This window comes from Rhinoraja longicauda, chromosome 1 (genome assembly GCF_053455715.1).
Source record: "Rhinoraja longicauda isolate Sanriku21f chromosome 1, sRhiLon1.1, whole genome shotgun sequence".
Taxonomy (NCBI): domain Eukaryota; kingdom Metazoa; phylum Chordata; class Chondrichthyes; order Rajiformes; family Arhynchobatidae; genus Rhinoraja; species Rhinoraja longicauda.
In genome coordinates this window covers 76,856,756-76,872,536 of record NC_135953.1, presented here as the reverse complement: position 1 = coordinate 76,872,536, position 15,781 = coordinate 76,856,756, and the positions used below count along the sequence as shown (strand labels likewise).

At 48.5% G+C, this 15,781-nt stretch overlaps 1 protein-coding gene across 2 annotated transcripts in view; it reads right to left on the bottom strand.

Moving 5' to 3' along the window:
- dhx15 (DEAH (Asp-Glu-Ala-His) box helicase 15) overlaps nt 1-15,781 on the bottom strand; it is a 124,370-nt gene that overhangs the window by 53,941 nt on the left and 54,648 nt on the right. For both annotated transcript variants that reach the window (XM_078400571.1, XM_078400581.1), the window contains exon 6: nt 2,346-2,513. In XM_078400571.1, coding sequence (XP_078256697.1) covers nt 2,346-2,513 — 168 coding nt within the window. The remainder of the gene's footprint in view (nt 1-2,345; nt 2,514-15,781) is intronic.

The following is a 15,781-nucleotide window of genomic DNA, read 5'->3' as shown; positions in this document are numbered from 1 at the left end:
TAAATAGTGGCTAGAATGTGGGAAATTCAGGATATCTTTATTTGTCATCCAAAAAACAAGTTTTTTTGGACGAGATTTCGTCACCCAGTCCAACAATAAGAGCAATAAAATAAGCAAATTACACATCCCCAACCAACACAAAAAAGAAACATCCATCACAGTGAGTCTCCTCCAGTCCCCTCCTCATTGTGATGGAAGGCCAGAATGTCTTTTCTCTTCCCCTGCCGTCTTCTCCCGCGGTCAGGTTGTTGTACTTGCCACGTTCCAGGCCGCGCCGGATGGTGAAAGGTCCGCAGCGGGCCGACCCAAGCCCCGTGATCCGGTGCAGGCGAAGACGCTGCCACTGCCGTTGCTGCTGCACGTCGGGGCGGTCGTGGCTCCCGACATTGAAGCCCCCGCCAAGCAGAGAAAAATCCCGCGGCCTATTTCAGGCCGCGCCGGACGGTGAAATGTCCGCAGCAGGCCGACACAAGCCCCGCAATCCGGGGCGGGCGAACACGCTACCGCTGCCGGAGCTCCCGATGTCGGCATCCACGCGGTCCGCGCAGAAGGCGAGTCACAGCCGCTCCCACAGCCTCCGAAGACGGCCGGCTCCGCTGATGGTTAGTAAGGTCCGCGGGCTCTGCGAACCAGAGCCCTGGAGGCCGCCAGCTCCAGGAGTTTGGCCGATGGTAGGCCGCAGCAGGAACGGAGACCCGACCCAGAAAACAAAGATCGGGTCTCCATTCGGAAGGGACAAATTTACAATTTTACAGTCCCCCCACACACACACACACACACACACACACACACACACACACACACACACACACATAGTACACAACCACAAAAAAACACGACATCACATCTACAATTAAGACAAAAAAAACAACAAAACACAAAGACAAACGGACCGCAGGTAAGCCGCAGCTGCTAAGGCAGCATCGCCATTTTGGCTTGGTTTAGATGGTATTAAAGAGAAACTACACAATTACAAGACAATAAAAAATTACACTGAAAGAAAATGCCCAGTGCTTCAAAAGGACTTCTCACATTGGAAAGGGGAAAATGTGTTGATTTTGCCTTCAGATACACAACAGTTTCAGCAGCTTGTCTAAAATTGATAGCAATAACAGTAAACAATCTCTGCTCCCTTATATCTGGATGATGTCCAGTGCATGCAAAGAGATGGAGGAGGATAAATGCTTCTGTTGGCAATTACAAACGATTTCAGAAAGAATTAATAGAAATCCAACTTTAAATCTACTCGCGGAAACAACACAGAACTCTTGTCTCTGGCTAACTTACAAGGTACCAACCGTCAAGCTACACACAGGGCAACAGTTTGGATCGATGGTCTTTGTTGAGTTAGCTGATGCCAATGAAGCTGTCATGCACACACAATAATCGGCTACAATGCTCAGGTTATGGTGCAATAAAACATTCCGTGTTTCTGCTCTTTATCACTTCCGATGCAATCACGCACATGCAAACAATGTGTACTTTACAGATATCATAACCCAGCCAGTTGAGTCAACAACCGATCAATACTCAAGGTACACAAAAAGAATGGCCACCTGGACAAATTTAGGAAACCTCTAATTAAAGTACAGCACAGTAACTGTATTGAATAATAAACTTTCAGGTTACTGTGGCCACACAGTGCAACAGGGTTATCTTTTGTACGAGATGATTTATATTTCCATATGAGAGGAGTGCCATTCAGTCTGCCGAATCTATGCTCCCACGCATTTTCCATTACCCATTCTTCCTACATTCCCATCAAATCGGGGCGTTACAGTGGCGCAGTAGTTGAGCTGCTACCTCACAGTGCCAGAAACCTGGTTTTGATCCTGACAACGGGTGCTGTCTGTGTGGAGCTTGGATATTCTTCCTATGACCTCGTGGATTTCCCCCGGGTGCTTTGCTCACCTCCCACATTCCAAAGACGTGTAGGTTTGTAGGTGAATTGGCTTTTGTAAATTGCCCCCAGTGTGTCGGAGTATTAGTGTGTACAAATGATCTATTTGTGAGGACTCGGTGGGCCAAAGGCCTCTGTTGCCACGCTGTATCTCTAAACTAAACAAATATACCATCCACCCACAGTGGGAGCAATTTATGATAGCCATTAATCCATAAGCACTTCTTTGGGACGGGAGAGGAAACAGGAGCTCCCTAAGGAAACCCACACAGTCAAAGGGAGAACATGTAAACACTTGCAGACAACACCAGAGGTCAGGATTCAATTGTGCCGTTTATCTGATGACAGCTCAACAAGTTCCCCAACTGCACCAGCCCACATCATACTGCACTTGTTCTGCATCAAACACCCAAACACAGTGACCATTCAAACAATCAAGGCGTACCTTTCTTCCTATGGCACCACTTGGTTTTTTTGGTGGTGGAGGCTCAAATATCCTTTGTTGCTGTTGGGGTGGAAGTGTGGAATAAAGTGGAATGATCTTGATGTCTCCAACTTCAGGTCCTAGGTCATCAATTTCACGTTTTATCCTTTTACAAGCTTCATCAATTTCCTGCGAGAGAATAATAACAAATTCCAAAATTATACGCAGATCCCAGCGCAATGGAAGATAAAAAACCCCAGCAAATATCTAAAGATTCACATTGATAGGCACAAAATGTTGTCAATGCCTTTTCTACCGGCACAACATTAAGATTCAAAAGTTACAATCTAAATTAATCATATAATAGATGCTTGAAAATGTTAAGCAATTTTTAATTAGGCGACATAGTTACAGGAACATCAAGTTCAGGGAGGGGAGATTAGTTTAACTTGGTGGCATGTTCAGTTACGGACATTGTGAGCCAAAGGCCCTGTTCCTGTATTGCACTTTGTTCTATGTAACTTTTGTCTACAAAAGATCACAAATTAGCATAAACTAAATATTTCTTCCAATCTGCGCAACCATATACTGTAGATCATCTTCTTTGCCCTTGGCAATGCTAAACTGATGACTTTTTCCCATTAATACCATTCCCCATTAATGGAAAATATAACTGTTGGTTTATAAAATCTTCTGTTGGCAGTTAACAGGACTTTAACCCAATCATGTCCAATATTAGAACTGAAAAAAGGTATACCCAAATATTTGCAAATTATTTAACAGGCCTTAACCCGTAAACTGTTTTTCTGTTGCATATTTACAAACCAGTTTTCGGAACTCAATAAAGCCCTGGATAAAAAGAATTTCTAATATTTGTAATTGAACTTGTCCACCCTGAACAAAACGTTAAATGTATGGGGCGGCACAAAAGTGCAGCGGTGGAGTTGCTGCCTTACAGCGTCAGATACCCAAGTCTGATCCCGACAAAGGGTGCTGTCTGTGTGTTCTCCCTGAGACCACATGGGCTTTCTCCAGGTGCTCTGGTTTCCTCTTACACTCGTAAGAGACACTCTTGTTGGTGAATTGGCTTTGGTAAAATTGTAAATTGTCCCTCGTCCATAGGATAGTGCTAGTGTACAGGGGTGATCACTAGTCGGCGCGTAATCGGTGGGCCAAAGGACCTGCTTCCACACTGCATCTCTAAAATTATGCACTAGCAGCATGCAGGTCTCGAGGGATGATAAACTTTGCGTGTTTTAATAATCGTCTATCATGTCTCTGGTGCAATCCAAAGCATAGAATAAACAATGAATACATTTTGTACTATTGCAACCATTAAATGGACAACCTGGACCCAAATTCATACACAATAAAGCAATCAAGAATGACCAAGCTTTGTTTTATTTGGACAATTTTGAATGTTATTCGGAATACTGGAGACAATTTCTGCTGTTCACCGGATTCTATCACAGTAGGATTTGTATGCACGTGAACTAGGGCTTTGGTTTATCATTTCATCCAAAAGACGGCTGTGTTGACATCAAAAATACTAGATGTTTCCACTAAGGTATACATTTTGGGTTTGATTGTTCTGGATAGGCACACTACCTAGAAGGGAAATGCAGCTACTGAGGTTCGCTACATAAACGCAGGAATGTAATACTGCAATATTGCATTTAAGCCACTGAACTGTTCTATTGTCGCACAAGATACAAGTCTTTAAATGACATTACAATGTTGATGGCAACATCTTGGCTTAAACTTCATTAATTAGCTACGTTTACAGACACAGAATGGAAACTGGCCCTTCGGCTCACACAAGTCCACAGCGACCAACGATCACCCGTTCACACTAATTCTGTTATCTCACTTTCTCATCTACTCTCTACACATCAAATTGATTTTTTCTCATTCCTGTCTCTAGATATTAGCGCAGGCTCTCAAGTTAGCAGTCCAAGATAACATCCACTATATACCACAGGGTTAGTTGGTAATCCAGATAATACTAAACGACTACAACAAAATTTCAGTTTGTTGCCTTATCAGCAAGAATGGCGCTGAGCTACCCTGGCTGCTTCAGTCATAGCATTCCACTCCTGAACGGCATGACACTGAAACCCCATCATTCCACGGTCAGAATGATATTGAAAAACAATAAAAAAATATGCTACCAATGATGCGTTTGGGTTTTCATAAAAGCTCATGAATATCCTTTTGTGAAGGGAAATGTACAGTTATTAAATTTAATAATGGAATCTCCAAGCACTTGGCAGAACCAATATATTCCAGTAGCAAATAATGTTTCACAAGTACACATTATTCATAAACATATACAATATTACCAAGTTATCAAAGAGCATGGTTCTAAAAATTGTTTGTTTAATTAAAAAGATTGGGTTAACATGCCTTTTCCAGCTCTGCATCAAATTACAAGTTAGACTGGGGTACAACACTTTCAATTCACCTGAAGGAACCAATCACTGGCTGAAAGTACTAACCTTATGAACCAAAGTACATAAATACAAACTCTTATCTATAAAAAACCTAATTAAAAATAATTAACTAGCAAAAGTTCCAAAATCTTTTGATCATCTACTCAAATCCTCCTGAAGCCACTGATGTTATGCCAGAAATCACTGAGTGCTGAAAGCTCAGGCAAAAAATGATTGACAAGGCCTAGCACATTTCAGGGAACAAAAGGCGAAATAGAAATGAATGAATCATAGAACTATCAATTTTAGCTTCTCACCTGAAGTCAACATGGCACAGATAAATCAATTGTGAGGTTAAAGGCAAGTGGAAAGATTTAAGGTAATTTGGAAAACAAGAGCAGAGAAAGACACGAAGACTAGTAACTTCAGAAAGTTATTGCCAATATATCAAGGACGATCCATATTATAGTCAAGAAGGTGCTGCACTTCCTAAAACATACAAAAGTTGATAAATCTCCTGGCCCTGATCAGATAGATCCTCGGATATTGTGTGAAGCAAGAGAAAAAATTGGAGGAGTCCGGCTGAGATATGAATTGATATGAATTGTTCAACATGGGTGAGGGGCCAGGAGACTGGAGAATGGCTAATGTGATGTCTGTTTAAGAAAAACTACAAAAGAAAAACCTGGCACCTGCAGACTATTAAAGATCCCTGGTAGGAAAGTTACTGGAGAGGACCTTGAGGGTTAAAAATATACACGCATTTGGAAAGACAGGGATTGATTGGGTACAGTATGCATGGTTTTGCGTGTGGGACAATGTGTCTCATGAATTAGATTACGTTTTTTGAAGAAGTAACCAAAGTGATTGATGCATGGTCTAGCACATTTCAGGGAACAAAAACGTAAACTTTGGTTACGTTTTTTGAAGAAGTAACCAAAGTGATTGATGAGGGGCAGGGTCATGGACATTGTTTAAGGACTTCAGCTAGGCCTTCAATAAAGTTCCAGATAAACTACTCTGGAAGATCAGATTGCATGGGATCTAGAAGATCTGGCTAACTGGATAGAGAATTGGCTTCATGGTAGGATGCCAATTGGCCTTTATCAGTCAGGGTATTCAGCATAGAAGTTGGGATGTTATGTTAGTTGGACAAGATGTTGTTGAGGCTGCACTTGGGAGTTGTGTTCAGTTTTGGTCACATGTTATACAAAATATACCATTAAGCTGAAAAGAGTGCAGAAAAGATTTACGAATATATTGCCAGGACTAGAGAGCCTGAACTACAGGGAGAGGTTCGGCAGGCAAGGACATTATTCCTAGGAGCAAAGGAGATTGCAGTGTGATCTTATAAGGGTGTACAAAATCATGAGGGGAATAGATAGGGTAAGAGTTTTTATCTGAGGGCAAGAGAATCAAGAACTAGAGGGCATAATTTTAGATACAATGACAACATTGGAAGGACATTTAGACAGTTACATGGATAGGAAAGGTTTAGAGTGATATGGGCTACTGTTAGGCGCAGGGTTCCAAACCCACACAACCTAAAGATGGAGAGCTAGAAATCTCCTTGTTTAAGCAGTATTCTTCATGGTATAACACAAGATAAAGGACCACTGTCTGGAAATATTTTGGGTGACAGCTCACAATGGAACAAATGGCATCTTCATCAACTATAAACATCTATGATTCTACAATCCGGGCAGCACAGTGGTGCAGCGATAGAGCTGCTGCCTTACAGCGCCAGAGACATGGGTTTGATCCTGACTACGGGTTTATATGTACAGAGTTTATATGTTCTCTCTTGGGTTTTCTTCGGGTGCTCCCGTTTCTTCCCACACTCCAAAAACATACAGGTTGGTAGGTTAATTGGCTTTGGTAAAAATCGTAAATTGTCCTTAGAGTATAGGATAGTGCGAGTGTTCAGGGATTACTGGTACGGTGCAGACCCAGTGGACCAAAAGGCCTCTTTCCGCACTGTATCTCTAAACTAAACTAATCCCAGCCTGGTAAGGAGAAAATAAGCAGGATTTTCACAGCTGACCTCAACATAACAACACCTGCTGAAAAAATGCTCAACTAAACACTTGCAAGGACGCCATCAGACTCGGCTGTGAAAAATCTGTCAACATTCCCCTGTGAAGCTCACGCATAGAATCCTCGTTCAGCTGAGAAACAAGAGGAGCAATTGTGCCGAGAGAACTATATGTACGTCAGCATGAGCCTCTGGTCTTGGCAAGTAGAAAATAAAACAATGGGCAGCAGAATAAAACCATGTCAATCAACAATTCAAATCTGAAAAATGCAGAACACTGACAGCAATGCAATGCACAAACATATTAAGATAGCTAATGACTCATAATGAATGAACGTTTAACCTAATTTCACACAAAACATATTTTCCACAACTGCAACTTTATTTGCTCTTTGTCCTTCTCCTTTTGATTCAAGAAAAATTCATTAAGAACAGTTTGAATTGATATGGCATATTAAGAGGAAATGTCTTAAAACACTTCAGGCAATTAACCAGTATGAAATGAAGTGATATACAGATGCATAAATAATGTCTCCAAATTACTCAGAAGTATACTCAATTATCAGACATATATTCAGGCAACAAACAATTTTTTTCTCCACGTGATATAGATTCCAAAAATTCTGGTCCAATTTCGAACACTGTACCATAACTGGTGCAGGTTTCCGAGTAGTCAATCTTCACACGACTGATTAAGAAAGCTGCAATAAATTTCCTTTCCCTTTCGTATCTTATTTCCTTTCAAAAGTACCAATGCATTTTGAACATAATGGAAAAGATGTAAAGCATTTCAGCTCTCCTTTGCTGTTCCTAGTGCCTTTTTGGAAGGCTGCACATGAAAACCATAGATAAAGTCAATCGGGTTTAGTTGCAACCGGCAATAACTCATACATGTTTAATCCAGTTTTTATCAGTGGTCACGTTAGTATATAAAACACAGGAAGATCTCATAATTTCATGAAACATGTAACAGCAGGGGGAAAAAAGTTGACCTTTATGATCTCAAGAATATTAGTGAGTGTCAATTTTCCTTCTGAAATAAGTTACACTGAGCTTTTCTTAACTATGGGTGCTCTAATTTTTGATCTTACATCAAACCACCACCAAAAAAGGCAACTTCCATTGTGGAAAGCTGATAAGCCACTGTTTAAATTGAAAAACAATTGGCAGCAGCCTGTTTTTGCACATGATTTTCCAAACAGCAGTGATAATGACCAAGAAATCAGTCTCAACGGTGTTAGTTAAAAATATTGACCAATTTCTTTTAAATAGCACCAAAATCATTTGTATCTATGAGGCAGCATTTCAACCCATATTTGAACATTGGCCTACATTCTATGTTTGTTTCTGGAAAAGGTTACTCAATTACACAATTTTTAATTCAAAGGTTTTAAGTGCCATCGATTAAGTGAACTGACACAATATCAGTCTGATGTTCTAGAATATCTTTTTCAACCATCTGATTATAAATGCTATTTTCATCTTGGACTAGATGTTAATTAGATTTACTTTATGGACCCAAAGACACTGGAGTGGATTAGCACCAGGGGCATTTGCTGGATGAATCACACAGATTCATCTGCCAACATCTGTGTATCTACCAACACACAGATAAAAAGCAAACACACCTGTAAGAAAATATTACATTCCTGGGGTATGTACATATAAAGTTTCAACATTGTGTCAGACCATAAATGCCAATTATTATGAGGTGTACAGGAATCTATGATTCATACAAGATAAAAAAGTTATATTCACAATGAACTCATAAAGTCGCTTCAATAAAACTCAATTCAATTAGAATTTTGAAATGCTTCGCTCAGAAGCAACTTTATAGATAGAAATTATTTTACCCAGAACACAGGGTCTTTCTAAGATCCAAATGCCCAGCTATTCCAAATCCCCAAATAGTTTAACAAAATAGCTTTCTTTCAACACTGCAGTAACCATAACAACCAGCTACAATACTTCAAATTTTAAGAAAACCTTCTCCCTTGAGAGGTCTTTCCTGAAAATGATTAATATTTGAAGATTAAATAGGCCAGAATGACAATCACAGCTACTGTGATGCTCCTGATGAAGGTTATCTTTGTTCTGATAAGTCACAATTAATAGGAGTCAAGTCACACTGTCCTTTCATCTCAGCAATACCAAAAATAGAAAATCGACTTTCCTACTATTCAGCCTCACTATGGCCGTATCGTTACCCGTGGGAATTTAACACTTTAGTTAAGTGAACCAACAACTTGTGGTAAGAGAATATTGATTATTGAAAAAAATTAACATGCAATACAATTCTTAATATAGTGCATTAAAAACCTGATGGAATCACCTAATGAAACATCCCATCCTAGTTAGCAATCTGCGAACTCCAAAACAAGCTGAGACTTGTTCACGTGGCAGGACCCGATTATTGGAATGCCGGAATTCCGACTTGCCAATAAAGAGATCAACACAACATAATTTCAAGACTGGTAATGTAAATCGTTCACAATTTGATGGAAAGATCCAAATGCACTTTTAGTAACATGGTGATCTTAACAGTGACAAGGACATAGTCACTTATTTAATGTATTATTTATAATGGTTGAAAATGCTCCTGTTTTCATTATAATGGAGTACAGCATGGTGGGGGGAGAGAGAAGGGGGTAGAGAGAGAGAGAGAGAGAGAGAGGGGGGGTAGAGAGAGGGGGAGAGAGAGAGAGAGAGGGGGGGTAGAGGGAGAGGGTCGGGGGTAGAGAGAGAGTCGGGGGTAGAGAGAGAGAGTCGGGGGTAGAGAGAGAGAGTCGGGGGTAGAGAGAGAGAGTCGGGGGTAGAGAGAGAGAGTCGGGGGTAGAGAGAGAGAGTCCGGGGTAGAGAGAGAGTCGGGGGTAGAGAGAGAGTCGGGGGTAGAGAGAGAGTCGGGGGTAGAGAGAGAGTCGGGGGTAGAGAGAGAGTCGGGGCTAGAGAGAGAGTCGGGGCTAGAGAGAGAGTCGGGGCTAGAGAGAGAGTCGGGGCTAGAGAGAGAGTCGGGGCTAGAGAGAGAGTCGGGGCTAGAGAGAGAGTCGGGGGTAGAGAGAGAGTCGGGGGTAGAGAGAGAGTCGGGGGTAGAGAGAGAGTCGGGGGTAGAGAGAGAGTCGGGGGTAGAGAGAGAGTCGGGGGTAGAGAGAGAGTCGGGGGTAGAGAGAGAGTCGGGGGTAGAGAGAGAGTCGGGGGTAGAGAGAGAGTCGGGGGTAGAGAGAGAGTCGGGGGTAGAGAGAGAGTCGGGGGTAGAGAGAGAGTCGGGGGTAGAGAGAGAGTCGGGGGTAGAGAGAGAGTCGGGGGTAGAGAGAGAGTCGGGGGTAGAGAGAGAGTCGGGGGTAGAGAGAGAGTCGGGGGTAGAGAGAGAGTCGGGGGTAGAGAGAGAGTCGGGGGTAGAGAGAGAGTCGGGGGTAGAGAGAGAGTCGGGGGTAGAGAGAGAGTCGGGGGTAGAGAGAGAGTCGGGGGTAGAGAGAGAGTCGGGGGTAGAGAGAGAGTCGGGGGTAGAGAGAGAGTCGGGGGTAGAGAGAGAGTCGGGGGTAGAGAGAGAGTCGGGGGTAGAGAGAGAGTCGGGGGTAGAGAGAGAGTCGGGGGTAGAGAGAGAGTCGGGGGTAGAGAGAGAGTCGGGGGTAGAGAGAGAGTCGGGGGTAGAGAGAGAGTCGGGGGTAGAGAGAGAGTCGGGGGTAGAGAGAGAGTCGGGGGTAGAGAGAGAGTCGGGGGTAGAGAGAGAGTCGGGGGTAGAGAGAGAGTCGGGGGTAGAGAGAGAGTCGGGGGTAGAGAGAGAGTCGGGGGTAGAGAGAGAGTCGGGGGTAGAGAGAGAGTCGGGGGTAGAGAGAGAGTCGGGGGTAGAGAGAGAGTCGGGGGTAGAGAGAGAGTCGGGGGTAGAGAGAGAGTCGGGGGTAGAGAGAGAGTCGGGGGTAGAGAGAGAGTCGGGGGTAGAGAGAGAGTCGGGGGTAGAGAGAGAGTCGGGGGTAGAGAGAGAGTCGGGGGTAGAGAGAGAGTCGGGGGTAGAGAGAGAGTCGGGGGTAGAGAGAGAGTCGGGGGTAGAGAGAGAGTCGGGGGTAGAGAGAGAGTCGGGGGTAGAGAGAGAGTCGGGGGTAGAGAGAGAGTCGGGGGTAGAGAGAGAGTCGGGGGTAGAGAGAGAGTCGGGGGTAGAGAGAGAGTCGGGGGTAGAGAGAGAGTCGGGGGTAGAGAGAGAGTCGGGGGTAGAGAGAGAGTCGGGGGTAGAGAGAGAGTCGGGGGTAGAGAGAGAGTCGGGGGTAGAGAGAGAGTCGGGGGTAGAGAGAGAGTCGGGGGTAGAGAGAGAGTCGGGGGTAGAGAGAGAGTCGGGGGTAGAGAGAGAGTCGGGGGTAGAGAGAGAGTCGGGGGTAGAGAGAGAGTCGGGGGTAGAGAGAGAGTCGGGGGTAGAGAGAGAGTCGGGGGTAGAGAGAGAGTCGGGGGTAGAGAGAGAGTCGGGGGTAGAGAGAGAGTCGGGGGTAGAGAGAGAGTCGGGGGTAGAGAGAGAGTCGGGGGTAGAGAGAGAGTCGGGGGTAGAGAGAGAGTCGGGGGTAGAGAGAGAGTCGGGGGTAGAGAGAGAGTCGGGGGTAGAGAGAGAGTCGGGGGTAGAGAGAGAGTCGGGGGTAGAGAGAGAGTCGGGGGTAGAGAGAGAGTCGGGGGTAGAGAGAGAGTCGGGGGTAGAGAGAGAGTCGGGGGTAGAGAGAGAGTCGGGGGTAGAGAGAGAGTCGGGGGTAGAGAGAGAGTCGGGGGTAGAGAGAGAGTCGGGGGTAGAGAGAGAGTCGGGGGTAGAGAGAGAGTCGGGGGTAGAGAGAGAGTCGGGGGTAGAGAGAGAGTCGGGGGTAGAGAGAGAGTCGGGGGTAGAGAGAGAGTCGGGGGTAGAGAGAGAGTCGGGGGTAGAGAGAGAGTCGGGGGTAGAGAGAGAGTCGGGGGTAGAGAGAGAGTCGGGGGTAGAGAGAGAGTCGGGGGTAGAGAGAGAGTCGGGGGTAGAGAGAGAGTCGGGGGTAGAGAGAGAGTCGGGGGTAGAGAGAGAGTCGGGGGTAGAGAGAGAGTCGGGGGTAGAGAGAGAGTCGGGGGTAGAGAGAGAGTCGGGGGTAGAGAGAGAGTCGGGGGTAGAGAGAGAGTCGGGGGTAGAGAGAGAGTCGGGGGTAGAGAGAGAGTCGGGGGTAGAGAGAGAGTCGGGGGTAGAGAGAGAGTCGGGGGTAGAGAGAGAGTCGGGGGTAGAGAGAGAGTCGGGGGTAGAGAGAGAGTCGGGGGTAGAGAGAGAGTCGGGGGTAGAGAGAGAGTCGGGGGTAGAGAGAGAGTCGGGGGTAGAGAGAGAGTCGGGGGTAGAGAGAGAGTCGGGGGTAGAGAGAGAGTCGGGGGTAGAGAGAGAGTCGGGGGTAGAGAGAGAGTCGGGGGTAGAGAGAGAGTCGGGGGTAGAGAGAGAGTCGGGGGTAGAGAGAGAGTCGGGGGTAGAGAGAGAGTCGGGGGTAGAGAGAGAGTCGGGGGTAGAGAGAGAGTCGGGGGTAGAGAGAGAGTCGGGGGTAGAGAGAGAGTCGGGGGTAGAGAGAGAGTCGGGGGTAGAGAGAGAGTCGGGGGTAGAGAGAGAGTCGGGGGTAGAGAGAGAGTCGGGGGTAGAGAGAGAGTCGGGGGTAGAGAGAGAGTCGGGGGTAGAGAGAGTCGGGGGTAGAGAGAGTCGGGGGTAGAGAGAGTCGGGGGTAGAGAGAGTCGGGGGTAGAGAGAGTCGGGGGTAGAGAGAGTCGGGGGTAGAGAGAGTCGGGGGTAGAGAGAGTCGGGGGTAGAGAGAGTCGGGGGTAGAGAGAGTCGGGGGTAGAGAGAGTCGGGGGTAGAGAGAGTCGGGGGTAGAGAGAGTCGGGGGTAGAGAGAGTCGGGGGTAGAGAGAGTCGGGGGTAGAGAGAGTCGGGGGTAGAGAGAGTCGGGGGTAGAGAGAGTCGGGGGTAGAGAGAGTCGGGGGTAGAGAGAGTCGGGGGTAGAGAGAGTCGGGGGTAGAGAGAGTCGGGGGTAGAGAGAGTCGGGGGTAGAGTCGGGGGTAGAGAGAGAGAGAGAGTCGGGGGTAGAGAGAGAGAGAGAGTCGGGGTAGAGAGAGAGAGTCGGGGGTAGAGAGAGAGAGTCGGGGGTAGAGAGAGAGAGTCGGGGGTAGAGAGAGAGAGTCGGGGGTAGAGAGAGAGAGTCGGGGGTAGAGAGAGAGAGTCGGGGGTAGAGAGAGAGAGTCGGGGGTATAGAGAGAGAGTCGGGGGTATAGAGAGAGAGTCGGGGGTAGAGAGAGAGAGTCGGGGGTAGAGAGAGAGAGTCGGGGGTAGAGAGAGAGAGTCGGGGGTAGAGAGAGAGTCGGGGGTAGAGAGAGAGTCGGGGGTAGAGAGAGAGTCGGGGGTAGAGAGAGAGTCGGGGGTAGAGAGAGAGTCGGGGGTAGAGAGAGAGTCGGGGGTAGAGAGAGAGTCGGGGGTAGAGAGAGAGTCGGGGGTAGAGAGAGAGTCGGGGGTAGAGAGAGTCGGGGGTAGAGAGAGTCGGGGGTAGAGAGAGTCGGGGGTAGAGAGAGTCGGGGGTAGAGAGAGTCGGGGGTAGAGAGAGTCGGGGGTAGAGAGAGTCGGGGGTAGAGAGAGTCGGGGGTAGAGAGAGTCGGGGGTAGAGAGAGTCGGGGGTAGAGAGAGTCGGGGGTAGAGAGAGTCGGGGGTAGAGAGAGTCGGGGGTAGAGAGAGTCGGGGGTAGAGAGAGTCGGGGGTAGAGAGAGTCGGGGGTAGAGAGAGTCGGGGGTAGAGAGAGTCGGGGGTAGAGAGAGTCGGGGGTAGAGAGAGTCGGGGGTAGAGAGAGTCGGGGGTAGAGAGAGTCGGGGGTAGAGAGAGTCGGGGGTAGAGAGAGTCGGGGGTAGAGAGAGTCGGGGGTAGAGAGAGTCGGGGGTAGAGAGAGTCGGGGGTAGAGAGAGTCGGGGGTAGAGAGAGTCGGGGGTAGAGTCGGGGGTAGAGAGAGAGTCGGGGGTAGAGAGAGAGAGAGAGTCGGGGGTAGAGAGAGAGAGAGAGTCGGGGTAGAGAGAGAGAGTCGGGGGTAGAGAGAGTCGGGGGTAGAGAGAGAGAGTCGGGGGTAGAGAGAGAGAGTCGGGGGTAGAGAGAGAGAGTCGGGGGTAGAGAGAGAGAGTCGGGGGTAGAGAGAGAGAGTCGGGGGTATAGAGAGAGAGTCGGGGGTAGAGAGAGAGAGTCGGGGGTAGAGAGAGAGAGTCGGGGGTAGAGAGAGAGAGTCGGGGGTAGAGAGAGAGAGTCGGGGGTAGAGAGAGAGAGTCGGGGGTAGAGAGAGAGAGTCGGGGGTAGAGAGAGAGAGTCGGGGGTAGAGAGAGAGAGTCGGGGGTAGAGAGAGAGAGTCGGGGGTAGAGAGAGAGTCGGGGGTAGAGAGAGAGTCGGGGTAGAGAGAGAGTCGGGGGTAGAGAGAGAGTCGGGGGTAGAGAGAGAGTCGGGGGTAGAGAGAGAGTCGGGGGTAGAGAGAGAGTCGGGGGTAGAGAGAGAGTCGGGGGTAGAGAGAGAGTCGGGGGTAGAGAGAGAGTCGGGGGTAGAGAGAGAGTCGGGGGTAGAGAGAGAGTCGGGGGTAGAGAGAGAGTCGGGGGTAGAGAGAGAGTCGGGGTAGAGAGAGAGTCGGGGGTAGAGAGAGAGTCGGGGGTAGAGAGAGAGTCGGGGGTAGAGAGAGAGTCGGGGGTAGAGAGAGAGTCGGGGGTAGAGAGAGAGTCGGGGGTAGAGAGAGAGAGTCGGGGGTAGAGAGAGAGTCGGGGGTAGAGAGAGAGAGTCGGGGGTAGAGAGAGAGTCGGGGGTAGAGAGAGAGTCGGGGGTAGAGAGAGAGAGTCGGGGGTAGAGAGAGAGAGTCGGGGGTAGAGAGAGAGAGTCGGGGGTAGAGAGAGAGAGTCGGGGGTAGAGAGAGAGAGTCGGGGGTAGAGAGAGAGAGTCGGGGGTAGAGAGAGAGAGTCGGGGGTAGAGAGAGAGAGTCGGGGGTAGAGAGAGAGTCGGGGGTAGAGAGAGAGTCGGGGGTAGAGAGAGAGAGTCGGGGGTAGAGAGAGAGAGTCGGGGGTAGAGAGAGAGAGTCGGGGGTAGAGAGAGAGAGTCGGGGGTAGAGAGAGAGAGTCGGGGGTAGAGAGAGAGAGTCGGGGTAGAGAGAGAGAGTCGGGGGTAGAGAGAGAGTCGGGGGTAGAGAGAGAGTCGGGGGTAGAGAGAGAGTCGGGGGTAGAGAGAGAGTCGGGGGTAGAGAGAGAGTCGGGGGTAGAGAGAGAGTCGGGGGTAGAGAGAGAGTCGGGGGTAGAGAGAGTCGGGGGTAGAGAGAGAGAGTCGGGGGTAGAGAGAGAGAGTCGGGGGTAGAGAGAGAGAGTCGGGGGTAGAGAGAGTCGGGGGTAGAGAGAGAGAGTCGGGGGTAGAGAGAGAGAGTCGGGGGTAGAGAGAGAGAGTCGGGGGTAGAGAGAGAGAGAGAGAGTCGGGGGTAGAGAGAGAGAGTCGGGGGTAGAGAGAGAGAGTCGGGGGTAGAGAGAGAGAGTCGGGGGTAGAGAGAGAGAGTCGGGGGTAGAGAGAGAGAGTCGGGGGTAGAGAGAGAGAGTCGGGGGTAGAGAGAGAGAGAGTCGGGGGTAGAGAGAGAGAGTCGGGGGTAGAGAGAGAGAGTCGGGGGTAGAGAGAGAGAGAGTCGGGGGTAGAGAGAGAGAGTCGGGGGTAGAGAGAGAGAGTCGGGGGTAGAGAGAGTCGGGGGTAGAGAGAGTCGGGGGTAGAGAGAGTCGGGGGTAGAAAGAGAGAGTCGGGGGTAGAAAGAGAGAGTCGGGGGTAGAGAGAGAGTCAGGGGTAGAGAGAGAGTCAGGGGTAGAGAGAGAGTCGGGGGTAGAGAGAGAGTCGGGGGTAGAGAGAGAGTCGGGGGTAGAGAGAGAGTCGGGGTAGAGAGAGAGTCGGGGGTAGAGAGAGAGTCGGGGGTAGAGAGAGAGTCGGGGGTAGAGAGGGAGAGAGAGTCGGGGGTAGAGAGGGAGAGAGAGTCGGGGGTAGAGAGGG